At 43.8% G+C, this 19,897-nt stretch overlaps 1 protein-coding gene across 2 annotated transcripts; it reads left to right on the plus strand.

Moving 5' to 3' along the window:
- The first annotated feature begins 1,646 nt into the window (after window positions 1-1,646).
- mfn2 (mitofusin 2) lies at window positions 1,647-19,858 on the plus strand. Of its 2 annotated transcripts, none has more exons than XM_060851865.1 (18): window positions 1,647-1,746; window positions 2,424-2,602; window positions 3,144-3,279; window positions 3,772-3,934; window positions 4,154-4,278; window positions 4,462-4,570; window positions 4,746-4,853; window positions 5,694-5,847; window positions 7,061-7,128; window positions 11,672-11,793; window positions 12,062-12,188; window positions 12,356-12,460; window positions 13,749-13,851; window positions 14,633-14,853; window positions 15,236-15,391; window positions 16,544-16,740; window positions 17,255-17,389; window positions 17,778-19,858. In XM_060851865.1, the coding sequence occupies exons 2-18, from the start codon at window positions 2,428-2,430 to the stop codon at window positions 17,845-17,847; spliced, it is 2,274 nt and encodes a 757-aa protein (XP_060707848.1). In that variant the 5' UTR covers window positions 1,647-1,746; window positions 2,424-2,427; the 3' UTR covers window positions 17,848-19,858. The 2 variants fall into 2 exon arrangements, with proteins under 2 accessions (XP_060707848.1, XP_060707849.1); XM_060851866.1 differs by having other exon boundaries at window positions 1,657-1,718.
- The last annotated feature ends 39 nt before the right edge of the window (window positions 19,859-19,897 follow it).

The following is a 19,897-nucleotide window of genomic DNA, read 5'->3' on the forward strand; positions in this document are numbered from 1 at the left end:
GGTCTGTAGTCTGTTTTGTTGCCATCTCAGCTTCGACCGACTATGGTGGCGTCATCAGCTAACTTGTAAATGGCATTAGTCTGCTATTTGGTGAGGCAGTCGATGGTATATGGTGAGTACAGTAGGAGGCTGAGTACACACCCGGGGGGGGGGCGGGTCCAGTGTTGAGTGTTAGTAAGGATGAAATATTGTCCCCATTCTTCACTGATTGTGGCCTGAGGGTCGGGAAACTGAGGATCTAGTTGCAGAATGGGGCTCAGTCTGAGATCACTAAGTTTTCTAATCAGTCTTGAGGGGATAATAGTGTTGAAGGCTGAACTGTAGTCAATGAGTAGGATTCTTAAGTAGCTGTTCTTGGTGCCAAGGTGGTCTAGGGAGGAATGAAGGGCAAGTGATATGGCATCTGATGTGGATCTGTTGGTCCGATAGGCAAATTGGAATGGGTTGAGTAGTGGGGAGGCTGGAGTTGATTAATGCCACGACCAGCCTTTCAAAGCACTTCATGACCATTGAATTTAGGGCCACTATGCAATAGTCATTGAGACATGCGGCATGAGCCTTCTTAGACACAGGGATGATGGTGGTCCTCTTGAAACAGTGGCCTGCTGGAGGGAAAGGTTGAAGATGTCCGAGAAGACCTCTGCCAGTTGTGCGCATGCTCTGAGTGCACAGCCTGATACTCTGTCTGGTCCCATTGCTTACCTTGGATTCACACGAAGGAAAATTGATCTGACCTCTGATGCAGTGACTGTTGAGGTAGGTTCGTCAGAACTTGTCGGAATAGGTGCTACCTTTCTGCTGAAATTCTGCTCAAAGCAAGCATAGCAGATGTTGAGATGATCTGGGAGGGATGTGTCATCGTCTGCTATCTTGCATTGTTTCTCTTTAGAACCTGTGATGTCATTCGGTCCTTGCCATACATGCTGGGTGTCTACCTGGGTTTCTAGTTTAGATCGGTATTGGTCCTTGGCTGTGTTAATGGCTCTGCGAAAGTCATACTTGAATTCCTTATATTTGAGTGGGTCTCCTGATCTAAAGGCTTCACGCCTGGTTGTTAGCAAGTTTTGTATGTCCTGATTCAACCAGGGCTTCCTGTTGGGGATCACCTGGATTGACTTCCTCCATATGCAGTCCTCCACACACTGATAAAGTCTGTAACGGTGGTGGCAGCCGATTCCAGACAGCATTGGAGTTGAATCTCTGCCACCTCCGATCAGCACTGGACACTGGAGTATGAAATGATTTGGAACGTGGTGGCTATAAAAATGGTGTGGAAACGCAATGGAAACAAAAAGTTTGGAAATAATCAGCTGGTCTGGTGAGAGAAACAGATGAAGTTTTAGATTGGTGGTCGGTCCTCAGAACTGATTTCTTACTAAACAAGATGGGCTAAACATTTCTGTTTTTATTTTAAATTTCCAATTTCCCCAGTATTTTGCCTTTCTGCCATTGCGGGTCACAACTTTCCACAATACCATCCCACCTAATGAAGGAGCAGCGCTTCGAAAGCTAGTGGTTCAATTAAACCTATTGGACTATAACCGGATGTTGTGTGATTACTTCGTACATCCCAACAGAATCCTGTTGCCCTAGTAACGGAAAGATGTTGTCGCGGACTCATGACGAAGAGCTGTCGCAGGTCGATGACGCAGGCTGTCGGTCGGTTGGGGAGCAGCGGCAGTGGCGGCTGCAGACCGATTGCAGCGGCCGTGGATCAGGCAAGGACCCGGCGACAGCGGTTCAAATGTAAGCCTGGTCTTCGATCAAACGATTCAGGCGGAGGCCGGCATCGGGGGGGAAAAAAAAGTGCGCGATCGAGTCGGAGGAGCAATCAGTGTCGCAAGGTCACTGCCCTCCGCCGCCCGGAGCAGGAACTCAGCCCCGGGTACGGCTTATTCCCGAGGCCCCGGCCTCAGCGGAGAGAGTCCCGGAGCCCAGTGCTGTGTGCAGGAGTCCTTTCCCTGCGCCCTGTCGCGTATCTCACCGCCCGCCTTGTCCGTGTCACCACCCCCACCCCAACCCAACCCCGTCCTTGTCCTGTCCTTAGGATATTAACCCCGGTCAGTCCAGCCTCATTCCTAGCGCCTGTTCCCCCCTCCCCCAACTCTCTACACTGGGGTAAAAACATTGACTGCAGATGCTGGAAACCAGATTCTGGATCAGTGATGCTGGAAGAGCACAGCAGTTCAGGCAGCATCCAAACTTCAGCGAAATCATCAGGAATGGGCTTTTGCCCGAAACGTCGATTTCGCTGCACTTTGGTTGCTGCCTGAACTGCTGTGCTCTTCCAGCACCACTAATCCATTTTCTCTGTCTCTGTCCTTCTTGGACTCTGTTCCCTGCTTGCTCCCCCCAACCCTATGTATCTATCTATGGATTCTGAGTGAGTTTGATGTTCCTCTCTCTCTCTCTCATTACTTCAGTGCCATGTCCCTGATGTTCTCCCGCTCACACCCAGTTGCAGTTGGTAAGAAAGATAAGCGTCTGATGGCTGAGGTTAATGCTTCTCCACTCAAGCACTTTGTTACAGCTAAAAAGAAAATCAATGGAATCTTTGAGCAGCTAACAGCGTACATCAAGGAGAGTGCTGCATTCCTCAAAGGTAGGTAGTGGTTTTGCTGAATGGGGAGGGCAGTGTGCTCATAAATACCTGTCTGGTCCAGGATATGAGTACAATGTGATCTCTGCACATGGGAATATGGCAGTTACGTTCTGGACTTTGATTCACTTGTATCTGTCTGTTACTTCAGGGAGACAGCACAGTCAGAACCTCCCTCCTCAGGGCCTGTACTGATGATGATTTCCCATTAGCTTCTGCTTTGGATAGTTTGTAAATTATGACTCTAGATAAATGTTATGCCTAGGTTGTCTGGATTGCATGGTGGTGGATAGCAGTGCAATCACACAGAACATCCTGAATCACACTTCAATGTCTCAGTGACTGGGGATGGTGCAGCTCTCTGTGCCACACCCCCTCATTCCTCAAGTGCATCCTTTCAAGCACATCCACTTGTTCCTCTGATTGTCACAACAACTGCCTCCATTTCCAAACATGAGCACTGAGTGGAATCTGGGCTGCTTTACAGAATTCCAGAAACTAGATGCCACAGCTAAATCTCTTGTTCTTGTTTGCAATTCCACAGAGACATATCAGAATGGAGAGCTGGATCCCATCACCACAGAGGAGCAGGTGCTAGAGGTGACGGGTTATCTCTCAAAAGTTGGAGGCATCAGTGAAGTACTGGCACGGCGTCACATGAAAGTAGCATTTTTTGGCAGGTAGGTCATCAACAATACACTGTGCTAATTGTATTGTAGGTATTATCACTGTTTTTGCTGTCCTAGACTTAAAATCATGAGCCTGTTTCCAGGTTGTATGAGTCAAAACTGTGGTGCTGGAAAAGCACAGCAGGTCAGGCACCATCCGAGGAGCAGGAAAATTGACATTTCGAGCAAAATTCATGATGGAGGACTTTTGCCCAAAACGTCAATTTTCCTGCTGTTTGGATGCTGCCTGGCCTACTGTGCTTTTCCAGCACCTCACTCTTGACTCTGATCTCCAGCATCTCCAGTCCTCACTTTCGTCCAGGTTGTATGACTCTATGATTGTAAGAAATAGGAACAGGAATAGGCAATTTGGCCCATCAACCCTACTCCAATGTTCAATAAAGTCATGAATGATTTGTTTTGGAAATTCCAAACTCCTGGCAATTCTATGGTGAGGTGTCTACTCTGTTAGTTTGTTCTGAGTTAATTGCATTTTGTTTACAGGACGAGCAATGGGAAAAGTAGTGTGATAAACGCTATGCTGTGGGACAAAGTTTTGCCTTCTGGAATTGGCCACACTACCAACTGCTTCCTACGTGTTGAAGGCTCAGATGGGAATGAGGCCTATCTGCTCACAGATGGATCTGAGGAGAAACGAAACATCAAGGTAAGACATTAGTTGACTCCCATAGTATGATCATACAGGACAGAGAAATGGGTGTGTCATTAGTAGTCCCTGTAACAGCAGCAAATGCCAAGGAGCATCAAAATAGTGTCAGTTGGAGCTTGCACTACAGAATATTATGGAGATAGGAAGAACAACAGGTCTATGGAATTAATTTAGTTCTTTAAGTTTTTGTTAAATTGTCTGTTGTGTCTTTTATAGACTGTGAATCATCTGGCTCATGCGCTTCACCAGGATCAACAACTCACTGCGGGTAGTCTCGTGTCTGTCATGTGGCCAAAGATGAAATGTGCTTTATTGCGAGATGACCTGGTGCTAATGGACAGGTATGAAAGGTGTACGGGGAGGGGGAGGGGGAGGGGTGTCCCTCAATTTAATCTTCCTGTAGTCACTAGGACACCTGTAGTCGCTGAGACCTTCCCTGTAGTCACTGGGATCCCTGTGTGAGTACTGGCACCTCTTTCTGTCCCTCAATATTAATGGATACACTTTCTCTCTATTTCTTCCAGTCCTGGGATTGATGTAACCACAGAGCTGGACAGCTGGATTGATAAATTTTGTCTAGATGCTGATGTTTTTGTGTTGGTGGCAAACTCAGAGTCAACGTTAATGCAGACGGTGAGTGAACAAGACACCATCAGGCAAGAGTAAGGAAGATTTTGTTTTATAAGTGACACTGCAAGACTCGGTTGTCTACTGTCGGTGCTCAATGAGCAAGGCACTGACGTGCAGGCAGGCATCAATAACTGGTCAAGTTCAAAGATAAAACTTATCTCCTTGTTTTCTTTTTCAGGAGAAGCAGTTCTTTCACAAAGTAAATGAACGATTGTCACAACCCAACATTTTTATCCTCAATAACCGCTGGGATGCATCTGCATCAGAACCTGAGTACATGGAGGAGGTAAGCAGTGTGGACCAGAAACTCTATATCAAGCAACTCTGTGTGAGGCTCTGAGCACACCAGGAGGCTGTGGCACTGGTGGGTGTAGGGAAGACAGGTTGGAGACAGGTCTTCGTCTGCTGCATTGTGAAATTGGCTACTGAATCATAGAATCTTCCACTCAGACCATTGTATCTCGAGCCCCTGTTTGAAAAGTTATCAAGTTAGTCTCATTTTCCTGCTGCTCCCCTCCCATAGTTCTTCAAATTTGACCTTTCTCAGTATTTATCCAATTTTGATTTGAAAGTTACTATTGAATTTTCTTACATCACCCATCAAAGTTGTGCATTTAAGATCTCTCAAATTAGTTTCTTTTAAAAAAAATCCATGTTTTTTGCATCTGGTTCTTTTGCCAATTTCATAATTATCAACCTTCTGCCACTGAAACAGTTTCTCCTCCTTTTTGTCAAAACCCTCATGATTCTCAACCTGTATCAAAATTACTCTTAAACTCTTCTACTCCAACGGGAATAACCCTGTCTTCTCTGAAGTGATTGCCCTGGCTAACAGTGTTGAGCCGTGAGCTCCTTCCCACAGCAATCGGCAGGCATGACTGACGGTCTGCTAAGAGAAAGATGGAGGAGGCTGATGTTTCAAGCAATGTGGATGACTGTGCTGTTGTCACTCTGTGTGAGTGATTAACACTGGACAATATGCACAATCTGCAATGAAACTTTAATGATTATAGTGATAATTAGGGCATTATTCAATGCTGACTCATGTATATGTTTTTCTCACTCTGTGACTGGGCATTGTTTGAGTGTAATATTAATCATGCAGCACTTCTTTCCACGATAACAGGTGCGCCGCCAGCATATGGATCGTTGCACCAGTTTCCTGGTGGACGAGTTGGGAGTGGTGGATCGGGCTCAGGCCACAGATCGCATATTCTTTGTGTCAGCCAAAGAGGTTTTGAATGCTCGCATCCAGAAAGCACAGGGGATGCCAGAAGGAGGTATGAAGGAAGCAAACAAGATTGCTACATGTTTATGCTAACCCTGGTTGAAGAAGCAATATTCCTGACCTATAGAATCCCACAGCACATAAGGAGGCCACTTAGTCCATCGTGTCTGTCTCTTGGAAAGATCCATGCAGTTAGTTTTACTCTCCTCTTTCCCCATTGCTTGGCAAATCTTTATCTGACATTTATTCCATTCTGAAAATGAGTCATATCAGACTTGACAAAAACTTTGTTTGTTTCTCTTCACAGATGTTGCCAGACCAGCTGAGTTTCTCCAGTACTTAATTTTTTAAATTTCAGGTCTCCATTATGCGCAGTGCTTTGCGTCCTTGATTTACTTAAAATTCACCCACATTTGTAAGTGACTGATTATTCCACAGGAAGTATCCTTTGACATAATCTAGGTGAATTGCCCTTTAAGATTATATAATAGAGTAAAACTGAACAGTGGTCACCATACCTGGTGCATGATTTTGAGATCTGAATGCAGTCTTGTGAGAAAAGCCTCATGGACTGCTGAACATTGAGCATGCTGGCTGGCTATTGCGCTGAAGAGGGTAACAATTCAGGTTGTTTATTCCTTTCCGAATACACAAGCACAATCTTCACCAGAATTTACTGAATAACAATCAAGAGTTGGACATTTCCTTCCCAAACCTAGAGACACTGTGACCAATTGCTAACTTGGCCCAGACTGGGCAGAGCTAATGTCGTTCATTAGACTGAAATGATTCTATTTCAAAGCAGCTGTTTGACTTTGACCCCGCATCTCTATTGTTGTGATTTAGGTTAGATTACTTAGTGTGGAAACAGGCCCTTCGGCCCAACAAGTCCACACCGACCCTCCAAAGCGCAACCCACCCAGACCCATTCCCCTACATTTACCCCTTCACCTAACACTACGGGCAATTTAGCACGGCCAATTCACCTAACCCGCACATTTTTTGGATTGTGGGAGAAAGCCGGAGAAAACCCACGCAGACACGGGGAGAATGTGCAAACTCCACACAGAGAGTCGCCTGAGGTGGGAATTGAATCCTGGTCTCTGGCGCTGTAAGGCAGCAGTGCTAACCACTGTGTCAACGTGCTGCCCACTGTGGCGGCACTTATGTTTGAGCCCTCATCTGCGGGCTTAATTTGTGATGCCTGAGTTGCTGCATGTCTCCGAGAAGTGATGTGGTTAATGCTGCTTGTGTGTTTTGAACAGGTGGAGCACTGGCTGAAGGCTTCCAGGCAAGAATGTTCGAATTCCAGAACTTCGAGCGACGGTTTGAGGTGAGTCTATGCTGAATGATAGGACTGATTCAGTGTTTTCACTGAAAGCCTTTGTGTTCCATAAATCCACCTGGTCTTTATTTCGTTTGGTCAAATAAATGAGGTCTTTTATTTTGTGTTAGTGTCATAGAGATGTACAGCATGGAAACAGGCCTTTTGATCCAACCCGTCCATGCCGACCAGATATCCCAACCCAATCTAGTCCCATCTGTCAGCACCTGGCCCATATCCCTCCAAACTTTTCCTATTCATGTACCCATCCAGATGCCTTTTAAATGTTGCAATTGAACTAGCCTCCACCACTTCGTCTGACAGCTCATTCCATACACGTACCACTCTCTGCGTGAAAAGGTTGCCCCTTAAATCTCTTTTATATCTTTCCCCACTCACCCCAAACCTATGCCCTCCGGTTCTGGACTCCATCACCCAGGAAAAAATCTTTGTCTATTTATCCTATCCAAGCCCCTCATGATTTTATAAACCTCTGTAAGGTCACCCCTCAGCCTCCGATGCTCCTGGGAAAACAGCGTCAACCTCTCCCTTTAACTCAAATCCTCCAACCCTGGCAACATCCTTGTAAATCTTTTCTGAACCCTTTCAAGTTTCACAACACCTTTCCGATAGGAAGGAGACCAGATTTGCACGTAATCTTCCAAATTTGGCCTAACCCATGTCTTGCACAGCTGCAACATGACCTCCCAACTCCTGTACTCAATACTCTGACCAATAAAGGAAAGCATACCAAACGCCGCCTTCACTATCCTATCTACCTGCGACTCTACTTTCAAGGAGCAATGAACCTGCACTCCAAGGTCTCTGCTCAGCAACACTCCCTAGGACCTTATCATTAAGTGTATAAGTCCTGCTATGATTTGCTTTCCCAAAGTGCAGGACCTTGCATTCATCTAAATTGATCTCCATCTGCCACTTCTCAGCCCATTGGCCCATCTGATCAATATCCCATTGTAATCTGAGGTAACCCTTTTCGCAGTCCACTACACCTCCAATTTTGGTGTCCTCTGCAAACTTACTAACTGTACCTCTTATGCTCGCATCCAAATAATTTATGTAAATGACAAAAAGTAGAGGACCCAGCAGCGATCCTTGTGGCACTCCACTGGTCACAGGCCTCCAGTCTGAAAAACAACCCACCACCACCACCACCCTCTGTTTTCTACCTTTGAGCCAGTTCTGTATCCAAATGGCTAGTTCTCCCTGTATTCCATGAGATCTAACCTTGCTAATCAGCCTTGTCGAATGCCTTACTGAAGTCCATATAGATCATATATAATGCTCTGTCCTCATCAATCTTCTTTGTTACTTCTTCAAAAACCTCAATCAAGTTTGTGAGACATGATTTCAACGCTCAAAACCATGTTGACTATCCCTAAGCAGTTCTTGCCTTTCCAAATACATGTACATCCTGTTCCTCAAGATTCCCTCCAACAACTTGCCCACCACCAACGTCAGGCTCACTGGTCTATAGTTCCCTGGCTTGCCCTTACCAACTTTCTTAAATAGTGGCACCACGATAGCCAATCTCCAGTCTTCCGGCCCTCACCTGTGACTATTGATGATAGAAATATCTCAGCAAGAGGCCCAGCAATCACTTCCCTAGCTTCCCACAGAGCTCTAGGGTACACCTCCTGCAGCTCCACACAAAGGCTGCCTTGCTGATCTTTGAGAGGCCCTATTCTCTCCCAAGTTTCCCTTTTGTCCCTAATGTATTTGTAAAAGCCCTTTGGATTCTCCTTAATTATATTTGCCAAAGCTATTTCATGCCCCCTTTTTGCCCTCCTGATTTCCCTCTTAAGTGTACTCCTACTGTCTTTGTACACTTCTAAAGATTCACTCGATCTGTGCTGTCTATACCTGACATATGCTTCCTTCTTTTCTTAACCAAACCCTCAATTTCTTTCGTCATTCAGCATTCCCTATACCTACCAGCCTTTCTTTTCACCCTAACGGGAATACACTTTCTCTGGACTCTTGTTATCTTATTTCTGAGGTGTTCCCATTTTCCAGCTGTCCCTTTACCTGTGAGCATCTGCCCCCAGTCAGCTTTTGCAAGTTCTTGCCTAATACCGTCAAAATTAGCCTTTCTCCAATTTAGAACTTTAATTTTTAGATTTGGTCTATCCGTTTTCCATCAATATTTTAAAACTAATAGAATTATGGTTGCTGGCCCTGATGTGCTCTCCCACTGATATCTCAGCCACCTGCCTTGCCTTATTTCCCAAGAGTAGGTCATGTTTTGCACCTTCTCTAGCAAGTACATCCACATACTGAATCAGAAAACTTTCTTCTATACACTTAACAAATTCCTCTCCATCTAAACCCTGAACATTATGGCAGTCCCAGTCGATGTTTGGAAAGTTGAAATCCCCTACCATAACCACCCTATTATTCTTACAGATAACTACGATCTGATTACAAATTTGTTTCTCAATTTTCTGCTGAGTATTAGGGGGTCTATAATATCATCCCAATAAGGTGATCATCCCTTTCTTATTTCTCACTTACATCCAGGAAAGTTATTTGGGTGGATTTCCGGGAATATCCTCCCTCAGTACAGCTGTAATGCTATCCCTTATCAAAAACGCCACTCCCCCTCCTCTCTTGTTTCCCTTTCTGTCCTTCCTGTAGCATTTGTATCCTGGAACATTAAGCAGCCTATCCATCCCTGAGCCATGTTTCTGTAATTGTTATGATATCCCAGTCCCATGTTCCTAACCATGCCGTGAGTTCATCTGCCATCCCTGTTAGGCCTCTTGCATTGAAATAATAATTAATGGGTCCTACCTTGTTCTCTGCTTTGTCCCTGCCTGTTCTGACTGTTTGACTCACTTCTTTTCCCAACTGTACCAGTCTCAGATTGATCACTTTCCTCACTATCTCCCTGGGTCTCTCTCTCTCCACACACACACACACACACACATACACCCCATCCCGAGCAGGTCTAGCAAATCTACCTGCCAGTATATTAGTCCCCTTCCAATTCAGGTGCAAACCCTCTTTCTTGTTCAGGTCACTTCTACCCCAGAGAGTTTCGAAACATCCAAAAAGGTGAATCCTTCTGTCATACACCAGCTCCTCAGCCATGCATTCATCTGCTCTATCCTCCAATTTCTACCCACAGTAGCTTGTTGCACCAGGAGTAATCCAGATATTACTACGCTCAAGAACCTCCTTTTTAAATTCCTGCCGAACTCTCTATATTCTCCCTTCGGAATCTCGTACTGTTGCCTTTCTGGTTCCAATGTGTACAATGACCTCCTGCTGGGCCCTCTCCCCCTTGAGAACATTCTGCACCCTCCCTGAGACATCCTTGATCCTGGCACCAGGGAGGCAACACACCATTCTGATTTTTTTGCTGCTGGCCACAGAAACATCTGTCTGTGCCTTGGACGAGAGAGACCCCCTAACACAATCGATCACTTGGAACCCCTCATTGCATTTGAGCCAGTCTCAATACCAGAAACTTGGTTGTTCATGCTACATTCCCCTGAGAATCCTTCCACCTCCTACATTTTCCAAAACAGCATATTTGTTTGAAATGGAAATAGCCACAAAAGCACTACCTGCCTATCTCTCCTACCTTTCCTGGCATTAAATGATCTATGTGACTGTATCTGTGACATTTTTCCCTTCTTATAACTGCCATCCATCACACCCCCTTGCTCTTGTAAATTGCTCATTGCCTCTAAGTGTCGCTGCAACTGATCCATTTGACCTGATAGGGTTCGCCACCAATGGCATTTAATGCAAATATAATCCGCAGTAACTCACATACTCTCCCTAAACACTCTCATCTGACAAGATGAGCATGCCACTCTACTAAGGGCCATTTTTGCTTCTTCTAATCTACAGACCCAGAAAATAGCACTGTCTTATTCCTCTACAAAACACAGATCCAGGCTAACTTAATACTTATTGCTTATATTTTTAAGTTTAATCAAGAGACATACATCATTAAAGCATATAATCAAGAAAGAACCCACTCTACTCACTACTGCAGACTTACACTTAAAACTATTCACTTATCTGTTTTTGTGCTGTGAGCTCTCCCAGATAGCTTCCTCCAAGATCAGTTGTGAATTTCACTGTTCGTTAATTTTCCTAGATGCACTCCGAAGCCCAACGATACATGAATTCAACAGCAAAGGCAGTAACTGCACAGGTTCACTGCTGTGCCAGTTAGCAGTGTGTGTTTCTCTCTCTCTCTCTCTCTCTCTCTCTCTCTCTCTCTCTCTCTCTCTCTCTCTCTCTGACCTGACCTTGTGCTGCCTTTGTTCTCCCTTTTAAAATTGCCGTTGTTTTGACATTTTTTTCCAAAGTTCCAAAACAATGCAACAGCATATAAAACAGTAATTGCTGCTCCTGGAATTCAAGGAAATCACCTCCAACAACTAAAATATCATCAAAAAATCTTAAATTACCCTGAATTTGTTTGTTTCCTCTGAGTTGTTCTTGCTATAGGGTTTAAAGGTTTAAGCTGATTGCTGCATAACCTGTCTTCCTGTTTTCTGAATAATGTCTGCAGGAATGTATCTCGCAGTCAGCAGTGAAGACTAAGTTTGAGCAACACACAGTTCGTGCCAAGCAAATCTCTGAGGCCCTTCGGCGAATCATGGATTCCGTGCATGTTGCTGCCACAGAACAGAGGTGCATACAGAAAACAGAGGACCAATGTTATTTGAAGTTTGTTAATGCATCAACAGGTTGTCCATTATGTAAAACAACACACCCGACTCAATTTCTGATTGGGATGTTTCATTCATTGCGGAGAATAAGGGGACACTAACAATATAAGGAATCAAAAAATAAAATGGCAATGATCTTGTACAATGGAATAATACCACTGTCCTTAAGACCCTTACGCTGAGGAATTGGGTTTAGCTAAAGTTGGGACTGACCTTTAATCTCATTGCAGGGTACATTGCCTGAAACAGAGAGAGGAACGAATGGATCGACTGGAGTTTATAGACAATCAATTGGATTTATTGACCCAGGACTGTAAAGCTAAAATCAAACAGATCACTGAGGAGGTGGAGCGGCAGGTGAGATTGAATAATGGAGGGCTAGCTTAGCACTTTTGTTTTTTTTGGGGTGTGAGGTGTGCAGGTAAGTGTGATGTAAAGTTCTCTGGGGTATTTCCTCTGCAAGATTTTGGACTTGCCACAAGGTCTGGCCTGACTGTGGTTTAATGCCATTTCCTGCGTTTCAGGTCTCGAATGCAATGGCAGAAGAAATCCGCCACCTTGCCACATTGGTGGATGATTTTCAGATGGAATTTCACCCCTCTGTTGTGGTGCTCAGAGTCTACAAGAGTGTGAGTATTTGGTGTCAGAGTGAGTGGATTGATCCCTGGGCTGAATCTTCTCACATTAGAATCACCCTGTCTCTTGGGTGAACTTTCCACTAAAAGTGTTGATTAGTCTGCACACAGTCAGTTGATGTGAAAAATGTGTACCATGAGAGGCTGGAACTCATTGAAAGATAGCTGTGCACCAGTTCCATCGTAAACAGTCCCTCCTTATGCTCAACTCTCCCTCCCACACACCTTCGAACTTGAGAAATTGGTGGAAGATGAGTTTATTGGGTTTAAGATTGCTGGAAGAACAGTACTTTTTGGCTGGTGTTCTAAAGTATTGTAGGTGTCTAAGTCAGCTTGTTAGACCAGCCCCTCAGTCTGCTTTCCAGTCACAATTCATGTGACAAATCAGTCAGTAGAATTTCTTTTGTGGAAACTTGCTAAAGAGCTGAGGGTGAAGAAATAGGAAGTGGGACTGACCGTTGGGAGTCTGTGTTGGTTGATGCCAAGGTCGAGTTGTAAAAGCTTGGAGGTAGTAAGAGCAAGATCCAAGGAAAGAATGAGTTTGAGCTGGAAATGAATGAATCTTGGATCCGAGTTAATGAGGGTGCAGGAAGGAGAAGTCTGTGTATAGGATATGCAATCTTAGAGGAACTTTCAGGGAATTACTAATCTTAATAGGATCAATTCAGAAAGCAGTGTCAGAACCAGATCCTTTAGGAGAAGCAACTCCAATAAACAGATAGCAAAGAACAGAGGAAAAAAAAACTGCACTGCAAAGGAAATAAGACTGGACTTTGAGGAGAGGTAATGGCGTAGTGGTGTTATTACTAGACTAGCAATCTCAAGGCCGTGGATAATCCGATTTAATGCTGTGAGGTCACGGATTTGAGTCCCTTTCTGGAAGGGAAATTTGAATTCATTTAACAAATCTGAAATTAAAAGTTAGTCTAATGGGAGCCATGAAAAGCATTTGTCAGTTGTCATTAAAAAGAAATCCCTTGTAGTTCACGAGTGTCCTTGAGGAAAGGGAAATCTGCCACTTTCACCTGGTTTGACCTGCATGGACTCTGGATCAACGGCAATGTGGTTGACTCAAGTGCCCTCTGACTCAGTTCAAGTTGCTGTTGGGGAAGTGCAATAAATGTTGACTTTGCCAGTGTCACTCACTTGCTATGAAAGAATTTTAAAGAAAAACCTGGGGACAGATCTGAGTTTTATGGCCCCTGGAGTCAAAGCTGATCTTACTCTCAGTATGTTCCACCATATTCTAAGCCACCTTATCTTTGTTTCTCCCTTCTTACAGGAGCTTCACAAACATATTGAGGAAGGACTTGGGCGCAACATGTCTGAGCGTTGCTCTGTCACCATTACAGCCAGTCTGCAAAAAACACAACAGGAAATGATTGGTCAGTGTTGGATGTTTGGTCTTTTCAAGTGTAACATTTGTGAGAAATATAACAAGTTTCAGCTATGTGTCAATGAGTGAGTAGCATTGAACCCTGCTACAGTCTGCAGTATTGGGATTATTTATTTTAGTTTTCTCCAGGGTACTTGATACTAACCATACATTTTGTCCTTTAGTTGCAGTTTATGTTCATTTAACTGCTCAGGGTTGCTGATTCATTGAGACAGTAGGGAACATGTAGCACACCAACTGGGTTTTTAAATGATAAAAAGAAGTGAGAAGTTGGTGTCTGTAGGAATGAGCTGTGAGGGCAGGGAAGGGGTGCGAGGGCAGGGATAGGGTGCAGGGGTGTGAGGACAGGGAAGGGGTGCGAGGGCAGGGATAAGGTGCAGGGGTGTGAGGGCAGGGATGGGGTGCAGGGGTGTGAGGGCAGGGATGGGGTGCAGGGGTGTGAGGGCAGGGATGGGGTGCAGGGGTGTGAGGGCAGGGATAGGGTGCAGGGGTGTGAGGGCAAGGATGGGGTGCAGGGTATGAGGGCAGGGATGGGGTGCAGGGGTGTGAGGGCAGGGATGGGGTGCAGGGGTGTGAGGGCAGGGATGGGGTGCAGGGGTGTGAGGGCGGGGATTGAATGCAGGGTGTGAAGGCAGGGCTGTGAGGGCAGGGATGGGGTGCAGGGGTAGGGATTGTGTTAGTGGGGCCTTGTGTTAGGTAGTGATGGAGACCTGCTGAAGCCTCTTTCCAGTGGATGATGATGTAAAGATTTTTCTCTTTTCCTTACCCAGAGAGTCTGCGGCCACTACTGCCACCTACAGAGAGAGGTCAGGTAGATGTGTTGGTACCTCGTCAGCGTTTCACTCTCAGCTATGACCTAAACTGTGATCGGCTCTGTGCTGATTTCCAGGAGGACATTGATTTCCACTTCTCACTTGGGTGGACAATGCTCATCAATCGCTTCCTTGGCCCAAAGAGCAGTCGCAGAGCACTAACAGGATACAATGACCAGGTAAAGCAAAGGAAAAGCCTTTTATCTAGTTGTTAGCATATTTCTGGTTGTTGGCTTTTAATCAAGGTTGCAGGATAAATGTTGGTCAAGGCAAAGAGGTGAACTTTGTTTTTCCTTTAAATGATTCTGTGGGATAGGGGTTCTCAGTTTCTAATCTCATCTAAATGAAGGCACTTCCAACAGTGCAACATTCTCTTAGTACGCCTAGAATTGGGCATCAACCCTCGAATCTCTGACCAGAGGCAAGAACACTATCACTGAACCATTGTTGATTGCTAATAGTGAGATTGGTTCCTCTGCTGCTTTCCTAACGCATGAGGTGATTTTAGAGATTTGTATTGGTTGTAGGCTTCTTGATTTCCACTGATTCTTGTGTCTCCAGGTGCCACGGCAACTACCTATTACGCCAGTCAGCACCAGTTTACCACCCTTACCCCAGGGGTCCATGACTCAAGAAGAACTCATGGTTTCCATGATAACAGGATTGGCTTCTTTAACTTCGCGGACATCTATGGGAATAATCGTGGTTGGGGGTGTGGTAAGTGATGGGATGATCCCTGCCAAATTGCAAAGTCAGGAGCGGGTGGAGGAGTAATGACGTTCTAAGCTGGACAGTGGCAGTTTCTCTGTATAACTGATATGGTTAGACGAACACTAAACCTATGATAACCAATACTGATACATCGGGCAGGACAGAGTGGCATTGCTGACATTGTGAAAAGGACGAAGAGGAACAGGTTTTGGAACCTAAAGACATTCCAAATCTCATCAAAGTCAATTAATTCCTTTTTGAAGTGCAGTAATTTCTCTAAAAACACCAGAGCCTGTATGCACATAGTACAGCATCATCCAATAGACAGCAGCTGAAGTGAAACCATTTAATATGTTTTGCTCATATTAAATAAAATGAGAAACATATCATGGAATTTTCCTGCCCAAATAAACAGGGCAATAGCTCTTCATTGTCTGTTGGTTGGGAACATGTAGCTGTCCAAAGGCTTGGGGCCATCGCTTTCTGACTGGAGAGATGAGACTTCTACCATGAGGCTTCGTTGATACCTTGAAACTACCCACGTGAATTACCATGCTGGTAGAGATATTTCATGGCTTAAAGGTCACCAGCAAGGTCTTCCTCACTGTCCATTTCTCCGGCGCTTGGTTAGAACTGAGGTCACCTGATGACCTGATATAGGTTTTTAATGTGAACAGTTTTAAGGTAAATATAAACAGATATATTTTGGTTTCACTCATCAGGATAAGGATCCAAAATTCAAGTTATCTCTTGGAATGAAAATAGTTAGTTGACCCATTTCAAAGAGAATGTGACAGTTGCTTGGAATTGAGAAATGTTGATAATTATGAGGTGAGAGTAGGATTTAAGTCACTGACTGGTGTTTGTCCATGATCTCTTGTTGATGAAACAGTGGGCACTGTGTATACACCTAAGGGCTGTCTGATTTCTCATTCCTGCCTCTCGTTGATGTTACTGTATTACCATCCATTCATTACTTGCTTAGCTGCTTGTTCAGATTGCCTTTGTAATATATAAATGAACAGAAAATCTTACAGCTGCCCTTAAGAAACTGGGATTGGAATGTTGCAGCAAATCAAATAAACCAGCCTTTTATAAAATGATACATTATGGAAGTGATTTGGAGAAATGTGAGCCTCTTGTCTGATTGTATGTCAGGTGTGGAAAGCAGTGGGTTGGCGGCTGATTGCATTGAGCGTGGGAATGTATGGCCTTTTGTACGTGTACGAGCGTCTGACGTGGACGACCAGAGCCAAAGAAAGAGCTTTCAAACGTCAGCTTGTGGATTACGCTGCTGAGAAACTACAGCTCATTGTTGGTTACACTGGATCCAACTGCAGCCATCAGGTGCAACAGTAAGTGAGGGAATAGGACAAGTGTTGGAGTCAGTATGGAGGTAGATCCCATCTTCCACTGCTTTCCTAAACACATTCTTCTACTTGCAGATCTGGGCTGCTGCTTTCAATCTCAAAAATTCTCCCTCTCTGATTTTCTAATTCAGTTCCCCCACAGGCCCTGAAGCTATCAACACTTGCCTAGTACCACCTACCTCTTGTCCCATTAACCCAATGTTAATGCACATCAGTTCCCCACACTGACAATTGTTCTTCTCATATAGCATTAACTAATAAATTCTGGTGGGAATTCCATTACAAATAACGTTACATTGAAGCCTGATCTGATTTCACTTGTCATTCCCACTTGTAGCTCTAAACAGGCAGCAGTGGGTATTGATCAGCAGCAGGACCATGACTAATTCATGTAATTTCCCCAGGCTCTTCAGTTATTTTAATAATACAGTAAATGCTTAGCTTTTGTGTGCCTGTACCTTCCTTCCATAGCACTTCTGTTATTTGCTCTCCTCTGCAGGGAGCTGACGGGAACATTTGCCCAGTTGTGTCAGCAGGTGGATGTAACACGGCAGAACCTAGATGAGGAAATTAAAGATCTAAATAAGAAGATTGAACTGCTGGATTCATTACAGAGCAAAGCGAAGCTGCTCAGGTGAGTATCCACTAGTATTGAAAATATCACTGGCAACTATTTTTAGCTTTGAGCACACAACATGATTACTGAAGCTTTTTGCTATTCCATGAGGCCTGCTTTCTTGGAGTTTAGAGTCAAGTGATCAGGTATTATGTATTATTTGGTAGCTCTCTCACTCAGGCAGTATGTGTGAAACCTCCTCCAAATGGAGAGAGAACGAGCTCCAGAACCCATACCTTCTGCATGCTATAACTGAATGAAGGTAGAATTGCAGAGTACATGGAAGTTGTCAGGTGTTCAACTTTGTTTAAGGAATAAAATCTCATATTCGTAGTATTGTGTTCCTGGTGTCAATACACCAATTCCTTGATGTCAACTTGTTGTAACCGACTGTTATTCTTTGCAGGAATAAGGCTGGTTGGCTGGACAGTGAGCTGAACATGTTCACTCACCAGTACCTGGAGCAGAGCAGATGAGAGCAACTGATTTGTGCAAGATTAAGAGATGATTCCTCCATCTGAAACGCAGATCCAACACTAACTACTATGCTGAGAGAGGGTGGGGACAATGTTGGAATTTGTTTTGCCCAGAATAATTTATACACACTTGAGAATTGATTTAAAACTGGGACTGAACTAATAGTATTGACTCAATGATCAGTGTTTGACTTTTTACAATGATGCATCACAACAGTCAGAAGGAGACCACCTCCCTTTTCATGAATCAGTTCAGGCTTATTGACTTTCACTTGCCACACGGAACTTGCTCCCTTATCTTTTGTAGTCTTGAGGTCCATGATCTAGGGTGATACTCCACTTACGATTCACAGACCACTTTTTAACTACAGTAAAATATTGGGCTTATGTATAGCTGAAAGATAATGAAACATTTGTATTTTGACTGGAGATTAAATGAGTTCCTGAGGAATGAAAAAATCCTCCTGATCCCGTTCCCCAATCCTTACCCAAATTCACAGTCTATGTTGTCACAAACTTCTTGGTAAGGTTCCAGCCTGTAATTATGAGTTCTCTTGATTAGATTCCAGCTTATTCTGAGTACCTCTTATTCTAGGTTGTTTAACTTATTTGTACCCTAAAATAAATTGTTAGTGAGTTATGTTTGGATAGAGAGTCGGCGGTAAGCCTGAGCTGAATGTAGACCCAGGATGTAATGTTCTCAGTCTGTAAATCAGCTGTGCAGCAAAGCAAGCCAGTAAGAAAAGGACAACTGAAATTCAAATCTGAATGGACTTGGGTACTGAGCTTGTACATAAATGGGGAAAAGATTCTCACTGTATGGGAAAATAATTGCCTGTAATTTAAATTATCTCAATATTGGCAAGTGGTAAAGGGGAATTGCATTGTGCCTGTTTGGATATTAGTAACGAGAGTATAATTAATTCTGATTTACTGCTAATAATGGGGTTTCATTGTATAAAAAGAATAGTTTTTCCTCGTTCTTGTATCAGATCTCCAATCCAAGTTGGAGTATCTAATTGGAATGAAGAGTAAGCAATATTTAAATACGGGAAGCGTTTGCATTTTATGCGTCACACTTATGAAAAGTGGGACATTTGCCTGTACATGTAAAAACAAGGAGTGTTGAACACTGCAGATTTTGTGTGTGTGGATTGTCTGTGTAATGCAATGTGAAGTATTTTTGTTGATGTGATGGCGATATTTCTTACGTTGACTTGAAACACTGTCCCAAAGGGAGGATGAACATTCAAACCTCTAGATCTCTGCTGTGTTGTTTTCATGATCTTGATGCACCCCTATTTTAGTGATGGAGGAAACTCTTTACCCTAAATATTGGTAAATTCTGTGTTTAAAATTTTGCAATATACTGGGAGCATTAAGAACTGGGTTCACTCTGAACCTGTCAATTTTCACTGATAACAAATGCTTTATAAATACATCATGAATAACCAGTTTGAATTTTGACCATGTACCCAGGCTGTAAAAGTAAATCTGCCTTCTGGTTATATGGACAGAAACACAAGTATTTAATATTGTTGAATTAGCTGTTTTGTGTTCAGCCATTACTTTGAACTGAAAATTCTGGAACTACACTTTGTTAGTATCTTGGAGAGAAGATGAGTTAATGTTTGAAATATTAAGCTACTTATCTTTCAGATGCAAGTCAAGTTGCTGTTTATTTATGTTCTTCACTGAAGAATGATGTGAGGGATCCAGGCTGAGGTTTGTTCCAGCTGAAATTTGAGTAGTTGCACAGAGTGGCAACACGAGGCATGGATGATTAGAGTTCAACATTGATGCTACTACACAACAAAGCAACAGAATTAGTTTAAATCTTAATACTTTTGATCATTCATATGCAGTTGGTTTTAGTTTTAATAACATTTAAAATGCACTTTATGTTTCTGCTGCTCATGGTTGCCAAGCTTCCACTGTGTACTGTTCTTGTCATAATCTGGGGCTGGATTTGTTTAAAATAATTGGCAAAATAAATTTGTTTGAAAAAGTTCCTTTGTGTCACTTGCACCTTGATGAACGACAAGTGTTC

This window comes from Hemiscyllium ocellatum, chromosome 37 (genome assembly GCF_020745735.1).
Source record: "Hemiscyllium ocellatum isolate sHemOce1 chromosome 37, sHemOce1.pat.X.cur, whole genome shotgun sequence".
Lineage (NCBI taxonomy): Eukaryota > Metazoa > Chordata > Chondrichthyes > Orectolobiformes > Hemiscylliidae > Hemiscyllium > Hemiscyllium ocellatum.